Source organism: Pongo pygmaeus, chromosome 11 (genome assembly GCF_028885625.2).
Source record: "Pongo pygmaeus isolate AG05252 chromosome 11, NHGRI_mPonPyg2-v2.0_pri, whole genome shotgun sequence".
NCBI classification, from domain to species: domain Eukaryota; kingdom Metazoa; phylum Chordata; class Mammalia; order Primates; family Hominidae; genus Pongo; species Pongo pygmaeus.
Window position 1 is genome coordinate 23,900,114 of NC_072384.2, and position 15,190 is coordinate 23,915,303.

The window sequence follows — 15,190 nt, forward strand, 5'->3', positions numbered from 1 at the left end:
GCCATCTGACAGGTGATCAGGCACTGGCTGCGTTGTTTTCATTTGGCATTTCTTTACATGAGTGAGGTGGAGCATCTTTTCGTGTTCTTCAGGGTTTGGCTGACAAGTTCCAGCTCTGTTATTTGCTGTAAGGAATTTAACACCAAAATCTGCCACTGTTAATTAAAAACTGACCACATACCAGAATTGTCCATGGCGCTGGAGGTAGGGGTGACCTGGTTCAGGTGAACTGGTGGCGGGCCTGTTCTCAGAGCTTTCCGTTGTCCATTGAGGGTCTATGACTTAGCCCTCATTCAAGGAGGAGGGGTGGGCAAAGTTGCAAAGCACCAAAAGAAGTTGGGAGGAAGGAAGGAAGTCAACAGGAAGAAGAAAAATTATATGAAAACTCCAAGTTCGGTGTCTAAAATCACAGTGTTTGACTGAATTGCAGCCCTGCCCATTCATTCCTGTGTGGTGTGTGACCGCTTCCTGGTTGCAGCGGCAGAGTTGAGTAGTGTGGGCGGTCTTATGTCCTACAAAGCTGAAGATGCTTGCTACGCAGCCCTTCACAGGGAAGGTTTGCTGATGCTTGGGCTGGAGGTGTTGGACATGTGGGTTGCAGGTGGCAAGAGGGAGAGCACAAAGGTGAGTTGAGCACTTACGTATTTTATCTAGCCTCCCCCCTGCTCCCTGCTGCTCTTCAGGTGGGTGGAGGGCAGGACGGGCGAGGGGGCGGAGCCTGAGCACAGCTGTAAGATTGGGGTAAGAAGTTTCCACACCCATGTGTGTGGCTCAGGGCCCTTGGGCAGGAACCAGGCCATCCTTCTTGTAGGGTGGTGGGGTGTGGCAGCCTAAATCCAGCTGAGGAGCCCCACCCCTCCCCCAGGAGGGACGGTACTGCCTGGATACCCTCAGGCTATAGCTGTAGGGGAGGTAGGAGGGGGCCTCAGCTCAGCCTGAGGTGGGGGTGGGTGGTGGGTGGAGCCTGTCACTGTGCCTCCCCAGCCCCTGCCACTCCCAAGGTCACCCTGGCTCCTCTGGGCTGGGCTGGCAGCTACTTGCTCGCAAGTTTTCATCACAAAGTAACTTGGGGCTCCTTACCTGCTAGCTTTTAAATGGCCTTTAACAGCCTGACAGTGTAGGGTTGGGCCAGGACTTTGGAGGGAGTCGCCTTGAAGCCTTTCCAGGCACTGCTGCCCGGTATGGTTCTACCTCCTGCTGAAGCTCTTACTGGACCCAGAGGTTTCCTGGGGCCGTTGCGGGACCTCCTGTATGCCAGTCTCTGCTGGGTGCACCTTCAACCCTCCAACAATCTATGCTCTGCCTCCCGGGTTCAAGCGATTCTCCTGCCTTGGCCTCCTGAGTAGCTGGGATTATAGGCACCCACCACCACGCCCGGGTAATTTTTTGTATTTTTGTTTGTTTTTGTTTTTGAGTTGGAGTTTCGCTCTTGTCACCCCAGCTGGAGTGCAATGACGCCATTTTGCCTCACTGCAACCTCCGCCTCCTGGTTCAAGCAATTCTCCTGCCTTAGCTTCCTGAGTAGCTGAGACTACAGGCGTCCACCACCGTGCCCGGCTAATTTTTGTATTTTTAGTAGAGACGGGGTGTCACCATGTTGGCCAGGATGGTTTCGAACTCCTGATCCTCCCACTTCGGCCTCCCAAAGTGCTGGGATTATAGGTGTGAACCACTGTACCCGGCCTGCCCACCTAGAATTTATTATATCTATTATGTGGTCAGGATTAATTTTTCCATATGGATAACCAGTTATCCCACACTATTGAGAAAAGATGGACTCATCGTCATTTATAGTGTCGTGTATCAAGTTTCCAAATAAGGAAGTCTCATCTAGGCTCCTTGTTCTTTCCTATTGTTCTGTTTCTCCCCGTGCCAAAACAACATGGCTTTAGTTGCCATGACTTTACAGTATGTTCAGAGTATGGCAACATGTGTTTCAGGGGAACTAGTGTATCGCAAGGAAACAAATATCAAATTTTATGCCATGGCGTGGTTACACATCCATGAGAGTTCTAGGTCCATCTTGGTTCAGAGAGCTGAGGGCATGGGGCAGTAGGGATTTGAGCCTTAGGAGAAGCAGGAGGGTTTAGATGTGTAGAAGAAGGTCCTGAAATAAACTGAGTATCAAGAAGTTCAGGGGGACCAGGCACAGTGGCTCACGCCTGTAATCCCAGCACTTTGGGAGGCCGAGGCAGGTGAATCACGAGGTCAGGAGATCTCTACTAAAAATACAAAAAATTAGCCCGGACTCTACTAAAAATACAAAAAATTAGCCGGGCGAGGTGGCGGGCGCCTGCAGTCCCAGCTACTCGGGAGGCTGAGGCAGGAGAATGGTGTGAACCCGGGAGGCGGAACTTGCAGTGAGCCAAGATCGCGCCACTGCACTCCAGCCTGGGGGACAGAGCGAGACTCCATCTCAAAAAAAAAAAAGTTCAGGGGAAATGTAATGGATACATTCCTTGAATATTAGAGCCAGATGGGACCTTTGCAATAACGAAACATTGGGTGCAGTAGTCTAGCAGGTGTGGAGGGGCGACCCAGCGGCCACATGTTCCACCTTCCGCATCAGACAGACCAGGTTTGATCTTTAACAGGACACTTCACCTCTCTGGAACTTAATTTCCTCGTTTATAACATAGGGCAACAATAGACTTTTCTTATAGGATTATCGAGTGGACTAAGTGAAATGACGTACATACAGGGCTCGCAGTGTACTGGCACACGGCTACGTGACAATTCAGTTTTGGTTATTTTTAGCCTATTTCCTTGATTCTAAGACCAGCTCCCCCCCGCCCCCCCACACACATTTTACAATTCCTAAATTAGAACAGGCTTTACCACCACCTTCTATAATGATTTGTTTTCCCTCCTGGATCATCGTTAAGAACGTAGGAAACAAACAAACAAAAACCTTAACTTGGGGAGTTACGCTGTACGACATTCGGCACACTTTAATCTGTGTGCAGAATGGAAGCAGATGCCTTCCAGAAAGGAGGGGTTGAGAGAGAATCATGGACAACTACAGCTGTCCTGTGCCCAGCAGGTGACACCCACTGGGTGGGATGTGGCAAGTGTGGTGAGTTCTGGAAACTGACTGAGATTCTGCCATGGGCTCTGCCACTTAGGAGCTGTGTGAGCTTGCCCCAGTCAGGTAACCTCTCTGAGCCTCTGCTTCCCCCATCCAGCAGGGCAGGTGATCCTAACTGCGCTACCACTGTCTGGAGAGCCAGGTGAGTGACTACTTGAGTGGGCTTTGCCACAGATAAGCACCCTGTGAATGGAGCTGTTTGCAGCCATTCCCTAGAGGCACTCCTCCTCCCTCTGCCTGGCTGTGCTTTGGGGGATTTCTTCCTTGTTTTTTTTTTTTTTGAGACAGAGTCTCGCTCTCTCACCCAGGCTGGAGTGCGGTGGCATGATCTTGGCTCACTTCAGCCTGTGCCTCACAGATACAAGCAACTCTCTTGCCTCAGTCTCCTGAGTAGAGTAGCTGCGATTACAAGCATGCGCCACCACGCCCAGCTAATTTTTGTGTTTTTAGTAGAGGTAGGGTTTCGCCATGTTGGCCATGCTGGTCTCGAACTCCTGACCTCAGGCAATCCATCTACCTTGGCCTCCCAAAGGCCAAAAATCCCTTGCTGGGATTACAGGCGTGAGCCACCACGCCTGGCTGGCTTTGGGATTTCTTTATCATTCTTCCCCTGAATTACAGAAATCCTGCCCACTCTTCAAAGCCCATGTCACATGTTTTCTCATCCCCTGGTTCGAACCTGTCTCAAACTGCCCGCCTCGTCCTAGATACCTATTGCTCACTTTTGGGCCTCCTTTGTCTCTTACAGAATTTTAAACATTATAGTACGGCTCTTCCAGGACTGTTTGATGTACTCCAGAGGATTGTCAACCCTTTGAGGGCAGAAGTGTGTCTTAACTTTGGCAAACCCTGTAATTCTAACAGAGAACAGCACTATAGCACTGTAAAGAAGGTGAAATCACATGGATGCATTTGCTGAGTACCTACTGTGTGCAAACAGCGCAGTGATGAGCAGAACAGACACGACCCGCGCTTTCTCATAGCCCACTGTCCTGGCTTCCACCCACATCCAGCAGTGATGTCGGCCAGGCAGAGAAATGCCCTTGTGCCCTAGGTCAGTTCAGCCTGCGTGACCTCGCTCATCAGCCTGTGTGTGACTGTGGGTGGTGGCCTTCTGCGTGGCTTTTGGGATGGTGCTGTTGTGCTGTGTGAGTTGGATGGGAGGTCAGCTTGGGCCCACTGTGTTGGCACGGGGGTAGGCATGCAGAGGGTGGCTGGATGTCCATCTGCATGGCTAGAAAGGAGGATTTGGTGGTGAAGTGTGTGGATCAGAACCCCGCTGCTGATGGAGAAGGCTCATGCAGCTGTGATCCCTGGCCCAGGAGAAGCTGTGATCCTGGGCCTAACGCCTCACTCAATGGCTTTACCCTCCAAGTGGCTGCCCCTTATGTTCAGGCCTGGAAGTTGCTCTCTACAGGACAGGAGGTGCTTGCTCTTTGGCGTGAGCTGAGGTTGCCCTGCAGAGCCTGGGGTCAGTGCTAATTGGGCCCTGTGGCCCCGTAAAGTCACTTAATGACCACCTGGACATTGGGCCTCATGCTAGGGCCGCTGTCGGCATTCTTTATCTGTGAAGGCAGAGGACACTGGAAAAACCAGTTAGGGTGTGTGAGGCATATTTTATGTCGATATCAAGGGAGTGTTGGAGTTTTGGTTCAGGAGCCTGGAAATGTATGCAATCTGGCTTTTTCAGAAAGTCAGCCGTGTTGAATAGGCAAGCAAGACCTTTTTAGGCGTCATATCTCCTGAACAGGCAAGTGGGCAGGACGAGAGTTTGGGGTTTGCTCCTCTTCCCTCTGATGGGAAAGGCGCCCAGCATGTCACCATGAGCAGCACTGGGGTTTGGCACGGTCAAGAAGTGTTCACTGGCGCGTGACCAGAGACCTTCGTAATGGCTGAGACGGAGTCTGGCCCAGTGGGCACGGCTGTGCTCGGCCAGCGTCATGGCCAGTGGGGAGCTGTGGTGAAAACTCCAGGAACATGCGCCATGTGGCTCTGCTGGCCTCCCTGTTCCTAGGATTCCCACCCACTGCATTTGGCATCAAATTGTTGCTCAGCAAACTTTTTATTTTTATTTTTGTAGAGACGGCGGCTCGCTGTGTTGCCCAGGTTGGAGTTGGAGACCAGCCTTCCTCAGCCTCCCAAAGCACTGGGATGATAGGCGTGAACAAATATTTGGAATGAATGATTTAATTTCATATTCTTTGTCCATCCCATTATTCGTTGGTGAGGGTGGGAGTGTATTTGTTTTCTGTGGCTGCTGTAACAAGTTGCTACAAACGTGTTAATTATAGATGCATTAACTTAAAACAAGAAATGATTCTCTCACAGTTCTGGAGACTAGCAGTCAGAAATTCGGCAGGGTTATGCTCCTGGGGGATCTTGGGGAGACTTCACACCTTTGAGCTTTGGTGGCCCCAGGCTTCCTTGACCTGTGACCCCGTCACTGCTGTCTCTGCTTCTGTGGTCACATGGTGCCTCCTCTCTTTTCTGTCTCTTGTGTTTCTCATAAGCACACTTGGATTGAGGGCCAACCCAGATAATACAGGGTGACTTCCTCATCTCAGAATCTTAATTGTATCTGCTAAGACTACTATTCCAAATATAAGGTCACATTTCCAGGTTCTGGGGATTAGGATGTGACATATCTTTTTGGGGACCACCATTCAACCCACTACAGGAGTGTCTTGGTACTAATCAATTGCTTTTTGAGCTATATAATAGCTCTTGTCTGGGCATGGTGGCTCGTGCCTATAATCTCAGTACTTTGAGAGGCCAAGGCAGGGGGATCACTTGAGCCCAGGAGTTTGAGACCAGCCTTGGCAACATAGTGAGACTCGGTCTCTACAAAAATAAAAAATTAGCCAGGCATGCTGGCGTGTGCCTGTAGTCTTAGCTACTTGGGGAGGCTGAGGTGGGAACATAGCTTGAGCTGGGAGGTTGAGGCTGCAGTGAGTCTTGATTGTGCCACTGCACTCTAGCTTGGGTGACAGAGCAAGACCCTGTCTCAAAAATAGAATAGAACAGAATAGAATAGAATAGAATAGAATGCCCATAGCCACTGGGTTTGCTCTTCCTAGTCTGCAGTTTGTATTAAATGTTTTTACATTCATACATAGAAGTAATTTTAAATTTTATATAGCCAGATGTCCTTTCCATTGGTTTTAGGTTCAGAAAGTTCTTCCTTATTGAGTATCTGATAGTCATTCATGTTAAAATAAAACCTTAAGAAATTGACTTTTAAAAACATTGACCAATGAGAATTGTGTGTATTTATCATGTGCAACATGATGTTTTGAAATACGTATCCGTTGTACATTGGTTGAATCTAGCTAAGTAACATAGGCATTACCTCATTTATTATTTTTTTGTAGTGGGAGCACTTGAAATTGTCAGCAATTTTCTAGAATACAATGAATTGTTATTAACAATAGTTACCATGTTGTACAATAGATCTCTTGAAGTTATTCCTCCTGTCTAATGGAAATTTGTATCCTTTGATCAACATCTTCCCTATTTCTCCACAAGAAATTGACTTTTTAATCCAACAATAACTTGTTTTGATATTTGCTGTGAGGATCTGCACTCTGAAAGAAATAGCTAGTCTCCAAATGTGATAAAATTTCATAGATCTATACACATACAAGCCTACAGAAAAAGAGAGAGGGAACATGCAAAACCCAGAGAAATCAAATTAAAGTCTGTAGTTTTGATAATGTACCATGGTTCCATCAGATGCCGCCGTGGGGGATGCTGGCACAAGGTACACAGGACTTTAATGTATTTTTTTTTTTTTTTTTTTGAGACCAAGTCTCACTCTCTCGCCCAGGCTGGAGTGCAGTCTGGCTCACAATCTTGGCTCACTGCAACCTCTGCCTCCCGGGTTCAAGTGATTCTCCCCTCTCAGTCTCCTGAGTAGCTGGGACTACAATTGCACACCTCCACAGCTAATTTTTGTATTTTTAGTAGAGATGGGGTTTCACCATATTGGTCAGGCTCGTCTCGAACTCCTGACCACAAGTGACCACCTGCCTCAGCTGAGTGCTGGGATTACAGGTGTGAGCCACTGCACCTGGCCATATTTTTATAACTTCTTAAGAGTCTATAATTATTAAAAATAAAAAAATTAAAAAGCTAATTAGATATACCAATACTGGCCAGGCACGGTGGCTCATGCGTGTAATCCCAGCACTTTGGGAGGCCGAGGCGGGCGAATCACGAGGTCAGGAGTTTGAGACCAGCCTGGCCAACATGGTGAAACCCCGTCTCTACTAAAAATACAAAAATTAGCCAGGCATGGTGGCGGGCGCCTGTAATCCCAGCTACTCAGGAGGCTGAGGCAGGAGAATCGCTTGAACCCGCGAGGTGGAGGTTGCAGTGGGCTAAGATCATGCCACTGCACTCCAGCCCGGGCGACAGAGTGGCAGTCTCAAAAAAAAAAAAAAAAAAAGATATACCAATACCAATTATTAAATGATTTATTGCATTATTTGTAAAACACCCTTTATTAATTGCCATATATGCTATAGGGTCTTGTAAAATTGTAGTTCAACATTTAATTTTGGGAAAATTGGCATCACTTGAGTTATACATGTATATATATATATATATATTTGAGATATATTTTGGGAAAATTGGCATCATTTGAGATATCATCATTTGAGATATATACAGATATCTATATATATCTATATAGATATCTATATCTATGTCTATATCTATATCTATATCTATAGATATATATCTATAGATATAGCTCTACATCTATAGATGTAGCTCTGTTCTCCATCCTGGTGTATTGGGGGGTTTGTAAAGATGTATAGGTTTGTGTTCAGTGATTTTAATGTTAACTGTATTTTCCTGGATTCTGTTTATTTGAACATTGTAGAGGTGCTATCTCTAGTAGCATCACACGGTGTGTTGTCTGGGGTATCCTAGGCCCGACCAGGCGGGGTGGACAGACTGATGTCAGTCCAGAGAGTGAGCTGAGCTGGTCGTGGGTTATCTTCTCTGCTTTGCTCCCCAGGGCCTTGAGGCCTGGATGGGCACTGAGGGTGTTGAGAAGGCTGCTAGGTGGATGAACCCCAAATTTAGAAACACTCAGAAATGGAAAATGTCCTATTAACCTCCATCCAGGTCAGTCTTACGAAATCCGACTACTGGAGAATCGGAAGCTGGGAGACTTTCAAGATCTGAACACAAAATATGTCAAGGTAAGCCTCACAGTCTGTTCTCATCGCCTCGGGGAGAGGGGCTTGATTAGGGTCTGGGCACCTGGGCTTGCTGGGGTTGGGCACGGGTAGCTGGAAGGTTAGGGAGAGGCCGGGTTCAGCTCAGCCCTCAACGGTGAGACGCAGCCCCTGTTTGGTTTCTCTGGAGTCTGTTGCCCAGGTGGGGATTAGATGGGCTGGCAGCGTTGAACTTTTCTGAGCTTCAGTTTGCTCATCTGCACAAAAGGGTTAATAAATTAGACATAAACGTACAGCAATTAGTAATACTGGGACGAATGGTAGTCATCACTATTGTTGCTGTTGTTAGTGTTACTGGGATCTGAGGAGGGGTAGTGGGCAAAGCTTGAGAACTGGGAAAGGAAACTCCAGGGGGAGGGGCCTCAAAGGTGGGAGGGTTTGCTGTGGCTCAGGGAAAAGAGGTGGGTTCCTCTCGGCCCCCACGGTCACTTGTTCCCCTGCTGGCCTCCCTCCCCAGAGCATCATCCGTGTGGTCTTCCATGACCGCCGGCTGCAGTACACGGAGCACCAGCAGCTGGAGGGCTGGCGGTGGAGTCGGCCGGGGGACCGGATCCTGGACATCGGTGAGTCTCCTGGCCGGGAGAGGCCAGGCAAGGCTCGAGGCACCCAGGCCACATTGGGTTCTTCCTGGATGCCACTGGGACCTATGCCAAGAAGGCATTTTAGCTCGCTCCTGCTGTGTGTAAAACCCCGCGGGAGCTTGCAGAGCTGACCATACACTGGGTCCTGCCCTCAAGGAGTCCCCTTTTTCAGTGGAAAAGAAAGGTCTGTGGAATTGAGAGACCTGCTCCCAGGGAGTTCTGGGAAGGCTTTGCGGAAGGATGGTGCTTTAAAGGATTTTGATAAGTGTTGAAGGTAGCTGTGAGCATCACAGAGATAGATCGGCAATGGAAATGGAATTCTGGGGCCTCAGGGACTGGCCCACAGTCCTTTACCCATAATCCTTGTGGTCAGGTGGGTTTTGGAATTCAGAAGCTAGAATGACAATACGGTGTGTGTACCCAGAGCATCGGGGAACATCTCCAACAGGCAGCCAAACATGGTCATATTTCTGTAGCAAAATAAAATGACGGTTCATACAAAATGGGGTGAAGATGACACAGCGCTTCTGGTTCAGGTCAGGCTTTCCATCCAGTAAGTTATGCAAAACTTTTTCAGAGCTTTCGGCGTTGCAAATTCGGGTGAAGGAATTGGGACCTGTAACAAGGGTCTTTCCCTAAATATTTGGGAGAGGCTGACGATTGCACTTTCTGTATGTGTGTGTGTGTATGCAGATATTCCACTGTCTGTTGGTATCTTGGACCCCAGGGCCAGCCCGACCCAGCTGAATGCAGTCGAGTTTTTGTGGGACCCTGCGAAGAGAGCCTCTGCATTCATTCAGGTGGGCCACAGGGAGCTTGCGCTCCACGGGAAGACCTAGTCTTTGGGGTGGCCTGCGTGCAGTTTCTCAGAACTAACCCATCTGGAATGAGCTTCTGCTCCCTGTCACTGGGAAGGAAACTGCAGGGAGAGGGAGAATGAGTGTTGCGAAGAGTCACAGAACTCGTTGGTCCCTATTTAGGGAAAGGAGTGGGGAGGGTTTTAGGATTCTATCTGGGTTTTACCCATAGAATATATAAGCTTTTTATAAATGAGTATTTCCCAACAGAAATCATTTGAAAGTAAACATTTTTTCTATTATAGTTTCTATTGTTGAATGAATTATTTTGTTATCAAGCACTGGTGTGGATCCAGCCTTGTGTTATATGCCATGTGAGATCAAGGTGGTGAAGGATGTGACCGTGGCGTTGTGGTTGTGGTTCTGGCTTGGTCCCGGCTCTCTTGCTTGCTATGTGTCCTTAAGCAAGTCTCCTCCCCTTTCTGAGCCTCTTAGTTTTCTAACCTCCCATCTTACAAATCAGATAATGAATACAGAGCCATTAGACGGCCTGGTCCCTAGGAATCGCTCAATAAAAGCGATCTTTTCTTTCTCTCTTTTTTTTTTTACAATTACAATATTCTTAATATATTTAAAAATTATTATTACATTGTTATTATTACAATTATGTATGGATTCTTATAATATTATTGCAGTATTATAACAATACATTGATATCGAGTGCCATTTATGTAGTAGGAACCTACCAGAAGTACAGAAATGGTTCCAGCCTTCTGGTTACGCTTCCAGCCTGGCCTGAGTAGCCTGGACACCAGGACATTAGAGAGGGGTTAGGGCTGTGCTGTGGTCCCTGCCCTCAGTCTAGGATTTGCCAAGGGAGAGGAATCTGGGTGAGGAGTTAGGTTGAGGTTATTGCGGTCAGTGGCCTGGGGAGTGGTGGGGACTTAGCTGGTCAGGCAGGACCTCCACAGTAAAGAGACAAAGGTGGGGCTGTGTGTGTCTTTTGCAGGCAGGGGAGCAGGGAGGCCACCGGCCTGATGGAGTGGACAGAGTGTCAGGGAGAGCAGGGCGGTCGAGGCAGGCCCGCATTAACTAAGCGGGGAAGGACACCTCCACATAGAGGGGGCGCTTGGGGGATCCAGGGCTCTGCTTGGTGCCACCTTGCCACCTGCCCAACGTTTCTCCTCCCAGGTACACTGCATCAGCACAGAATTCACCCCCAGGAAGCATGGGGGCGAGAAGGGAGTGCCCTTTCGAGTCCAGATTGACACGTTTAAGCAGAACGAGAATGGGGAGTACACGGAGCACCTGCACTCAGCCAGCTGCCAGATCAAGGTGTTCAAGGTAGGGTGGCTTCGCAGGCTCTGCCCTGCCCTGCTGCTGGCCTGGCCTGTGGTCACATGCGCCCACAGAGACCCTGGAGATTCCTTTTAGAGGCCCAGCGAGGAACGCAGCATCCCTTTAGCACATGGCTTCTACCTGGACTCCTAATGCGCACGAGCTGCAAGCCACAGGCTGCTGCTGCTGCCCTGCTGGGGGCATCTTTTCACCTACGGCACCCGCTCAGCTTCTGGCAGAAGCATCGGCATGGATGTCCGTCCTGGCTGTCGGTCCTCAGCGCTACTCTATAAGAATGATTGGATTTGCACATTTTAGCTTTTTTTTTTCTCCCAAGCACATTACAGTTGCCCACAGGTGCTCACGTCTGGATTCTCCTTAAAAATCAAAGCAAGAGTCTCTCCCTGCTGGAGGCCTGGCCTCGGATCGTCCTGTTTAGGGCTTGAAGCCATTTCTCTCTTTGCAGTGGCTTCCTGTTAGAGAAACATTTTCAGGGGGACCACCTCCCTTTTCTTCCTTTGCTTCATTCCCTACAGTCGCCTGCCACTATTTTCCATCTCTTCAATCTGGACTGATTATTTCCTGAAGATAGTAGCCAACGATAGAGCTCAGTGTCCTGTGTGGCCTCAGGGAGATGTGGAGGGTTGCATGAGCTTCCATCATTGTCAGGGCATGAGGGCAATCCATGTCCAAGCAGTCCTCAGCCCCACAGTCCCCAGCCCCTGTAGGCCCTGTCTGCCAGGGCCGCTCTAGCAGGTGTCTGCAGAGAAGGAGTGGACCCACCTCCTGGGCAGGAATTGCCTTGCGTAACCAGCCTTGGTGCTCATTCCATCTTCCTCTTGTTTCACATTCAAGTGAATTTGGAGCCTGCTGAGAAAGTTCCATCTTCTGGGGCTGGAGACCCAAGAGGGAGTTGCTTTAGACAGGGCCCTTTAGAAAGCTGGGTGTGTGCTGATCTTCCCCCAGACCAAAGGCACGGGCCTGTGGAAGACCCATGCTTGGAACAGATGTGGAAATAAATGCCCACAGGTAGAACCATAACCCTGGTGGCAACCCTGGGAGACAGGGATGGTGCCATTTCTCACAGAGCCTGGCCCACAGTGAGCACTGGGCAGTGATCTGGGGACGTACCATCACAGCTGCAGTAGAGGAAGCCGAGGATGAGCTGATGGAGTCTGCACTCAGGAGACCACACAGCCGGGCTGCCTGAGAGTTGTGGGAACAGGGTTCTGAGGCCCTGGCCCAGCTCCGTGGTTTGGGACACCTTGGTTAGTCAGTGATGTGGGTCCCAAGTGGGAGGGAGAAGTGGCGGGAGGGATGTGTGTTCGTCTTTCCTGACAGAGCAGTGGCCTCCAAGGGGAGCTATGCTCCTCCACTGTGCTTGCTTCCTATTGCTGCTGTCACAAATGACCACAAATTTTATGACTTAAAACTCTGTGCATTTATTATCTTCCAGTGCTGGCAGTCAGAAGTCTGGAATGGTCCTCACTGGGCTAAAGGTGTCAGCGGGCCTGTGTTCCTTTCCCGAGGCTCTGGGCGGGGCTCTTGCCTATTCCAGCTTCTAAAGCCATTTCTAGGTTCATGGTTCTTCCTTTGTCTTCAAAGCCAGCAAGAGCAGGCTGAGTCCTCCTCACATGGCGGGCCCAACCTCCTCGTCTACCTCCCTTTTCCTTTTGTAAGGACACTTTGATTACATGGGGCCAAGCAGTTAATCCCGGATAGTCTTCCTATTGCATCAGTTGCATAGCAATCTTAATTCCATCTGAAACCTCCATTCCCCGTTTGTCATGTTAGGTGACATATTCACAGGTTCTGGGGATTAGCAAACAGCTGTCTTTGGGAACCATTATTCTGCCGACCACGTCCACCAAGCAGTGGGTGTGGCAGCCCTGTGGTATTTCTGCCTGCTCTGGGATCTGACGGTCCTGGACACCTGCATGGCTGTGTGTCGTGGTCTTTTCCTAGCCTGCAGTTCACTGTTGCTCTGGCCACCACCTCCCCTCATGTATAGACCGCGTCTCTGCTCTGCCAGCCTTGGCCCCCGTCAGGCAGCGGTTTACTCCCTTACCAGGGATGTCAGGTTAGTTCTGCTGCCCTCAAGGTGTGTGTCCTGGGGGAGACGCTGTGCTGGGCAGTAGGAGAGAAATGAGGTAGGCATCTCCACCCCCATGGGGTGCCCTGTGTACCCCTTCTACACCTTGGGTCAGAAGCTTAGGAGTGGGGGCTCTGTCTACCAGGCTCCTCAACCCATGCCAGGCGTTGCTTGGGGAGTTGGGCCGGAAGCTGCCTGGTCTCAGTGCCCTGAGGAAGGCCTTGGCGTCTCCTGCAGGGAATAGGGGTGGCAGGAGCCCCTAGTCACCCAAAACTGGCTCCTCAGAATGCCTGAGGTGTGTCCTTCCACCTGCCTGCCCCCACTCACAGAAGAGATGCAGCTGATGTGCACAAACCAGGCTGAGCTGAGCCAAGCTGCCTGTCACCCCTCCCTCTGCCGGTCACCCCAGTTACTGGGGAGCCTGGCTTGTTGGAGCCGCTCCCTGGGACTCTGTGTGGGGTGTCAGGGTCTCTGAAGGGAAAGGCAGGGCTCCTGTCTGAGCAACCAGCTCCCTCCAGGCCTCATCAAGGCCCAGTGCGTGCCCCGCATGCAGGCTTGGCCATGGTCTGGCTGTAACCCCGCCTTGCCTGTACCCTCTGTGCAGGGAGGAGGAGTCTCCTGAGATACAGGAGCTGGAGGTGGAGCAGGGAGGCCAGGTCGTGGGGGTATGGCTGCCACACGCCGCACTGTCACCCGGGACACTGGATCTGTTGCTCACATCCCTGTGTGACCTCTGCCACCCTGTTTCATCCAGGGTAGGCATCACCCACCCTGCTTCATCCAGGGCAGGCATCACTCCAAGGCAGCGGGGCCCCAAGCTTTTTGGCACCAGGGACTGGTTTTGTGGAAGACCGTTTTTCCACAGAAGAGAAGGGGGATGGTTTCGGGAAGATTCAGGTGCATTACATTTGCTGTGCACTTTATTTCTGTTATTATTATATTGTAATATATAATGAAATAATTATACAACTCATCATAATGCAGAGTCAGTGGGAGCCCTGAGCTTGTTTTCCTGCAACTAGATGGTCTCATATAGGGGTGAGGGGGGACAGTGACCCATCATCAGGCATTAGATTCTCACGCAGCCTGGATCCTTTGCATGTGCAGTTCACAAAAGGTTTTACCTTCTTATGAGGATCTAATGCCGCCACCGGTCTGACATGGGAGGCAGAGCTCAGGCGGTAATGTGAGCAGTGGGGAGCAGCTGTAAATACTGTGAAGTATTTACTTCACAGTAAGATGAAGCTTAGCTCACTCACCTGCTGCTCACCTTCTGTTTTGGGGCCCAGTTCCTAACAGGCCATGGGACCGGTACCGGTCTGTGGCCCGGAGGTTGAGGACCACTGCTGTAAGAGATGCACCCTAAAAACCCTTGATCTGGCAGCCAAAAGCCGTAGCCTGAGAAAGGTGCCCCCTGGAATGAAAATCCCTCAAGGTGCCATTGAGCTTGAACTACTGTTTTCATTACCTGCCCACCACATGTAGCCTGCTGCGTGCGTAGTAAAACTGCTCGGTTCTAGAGCTGCTTGGAATCTTTACATCTGACTTCGCCAAGTAGGCATGAGCTCATAAGATGCAAATGCTCAGGAGACTACATAGCAAGGTGGAGAAGTCCCCCCATGGTGGTACCTGCGGGGCCAGCCTGCGATGCAGCACACCTGGCTGCTCTCACTTGGATCCTCTCCCATCCTGATGAACCCCTTGAGCCTCAGTTTCCCACTCTGTAAATGAAGGGAATAATAATAACCATGAGGCCTGTACACCCTTTGAAAGTTGCCCCGGTTTGCAAAGCACCCACGATTGTCAGGCTCTCTCTCTGGATGGAGACGTTCCCCTGCAGACAGAGTGTAAGCTGGGGCTTAGCGGGAGTCCTGAGAGTTGGGGGTAAGGAGGCCTTCAGCTTATGGCCAGGATTTCTCAGGTTGCAAGCACAGACTAAATCCAGACCAGCAGCCTGTACTTCTTCCACTTTCCTCTGCTCTTCCTGGGTAACCCAAGGAATGCACTGGGATTCCTTGTGGGTCCCCAGGCTTCCTTTTCATAAGTGA

General features: G+C 50.0%; 1 protein-coding gene across 2 annotated transcripts in view; it reads left to right on the forward strand.

Annotated features, from left to right (window-relative positions):
• Positions 1-15,190, forward strand: part of TFCP2L1 (transcription factor CP2 like 1) — a 71,023-nt gene that overhangs the window by 29,600 nt on the left and 26,233 nt on the right. Inside the window, exons 3-6 of one of the 2 annotated variants that reach the window (XM_054478736.2) lie at positions 8,222-8,298; positions 8,792-8,897; positions 9,609-9,715; positions 10,904-11,056. In XM_054478736.2, coding sequence (XP_054334711.1) covers positions 8,222-8,298; positions 8,792-8,897; positions 9,609-9,715; positions 10,904-11,056 — 443 coding nt within the window. The remainder of the gene's footprint in view (positions 1-8,221; positions 8,299-8,791; positions 8,898-9,608; positions 9,716-10,903; positions 11,057-15,190) is intronic. The other variant, XM_054478737.2, reaches the window with a different exon arrangement.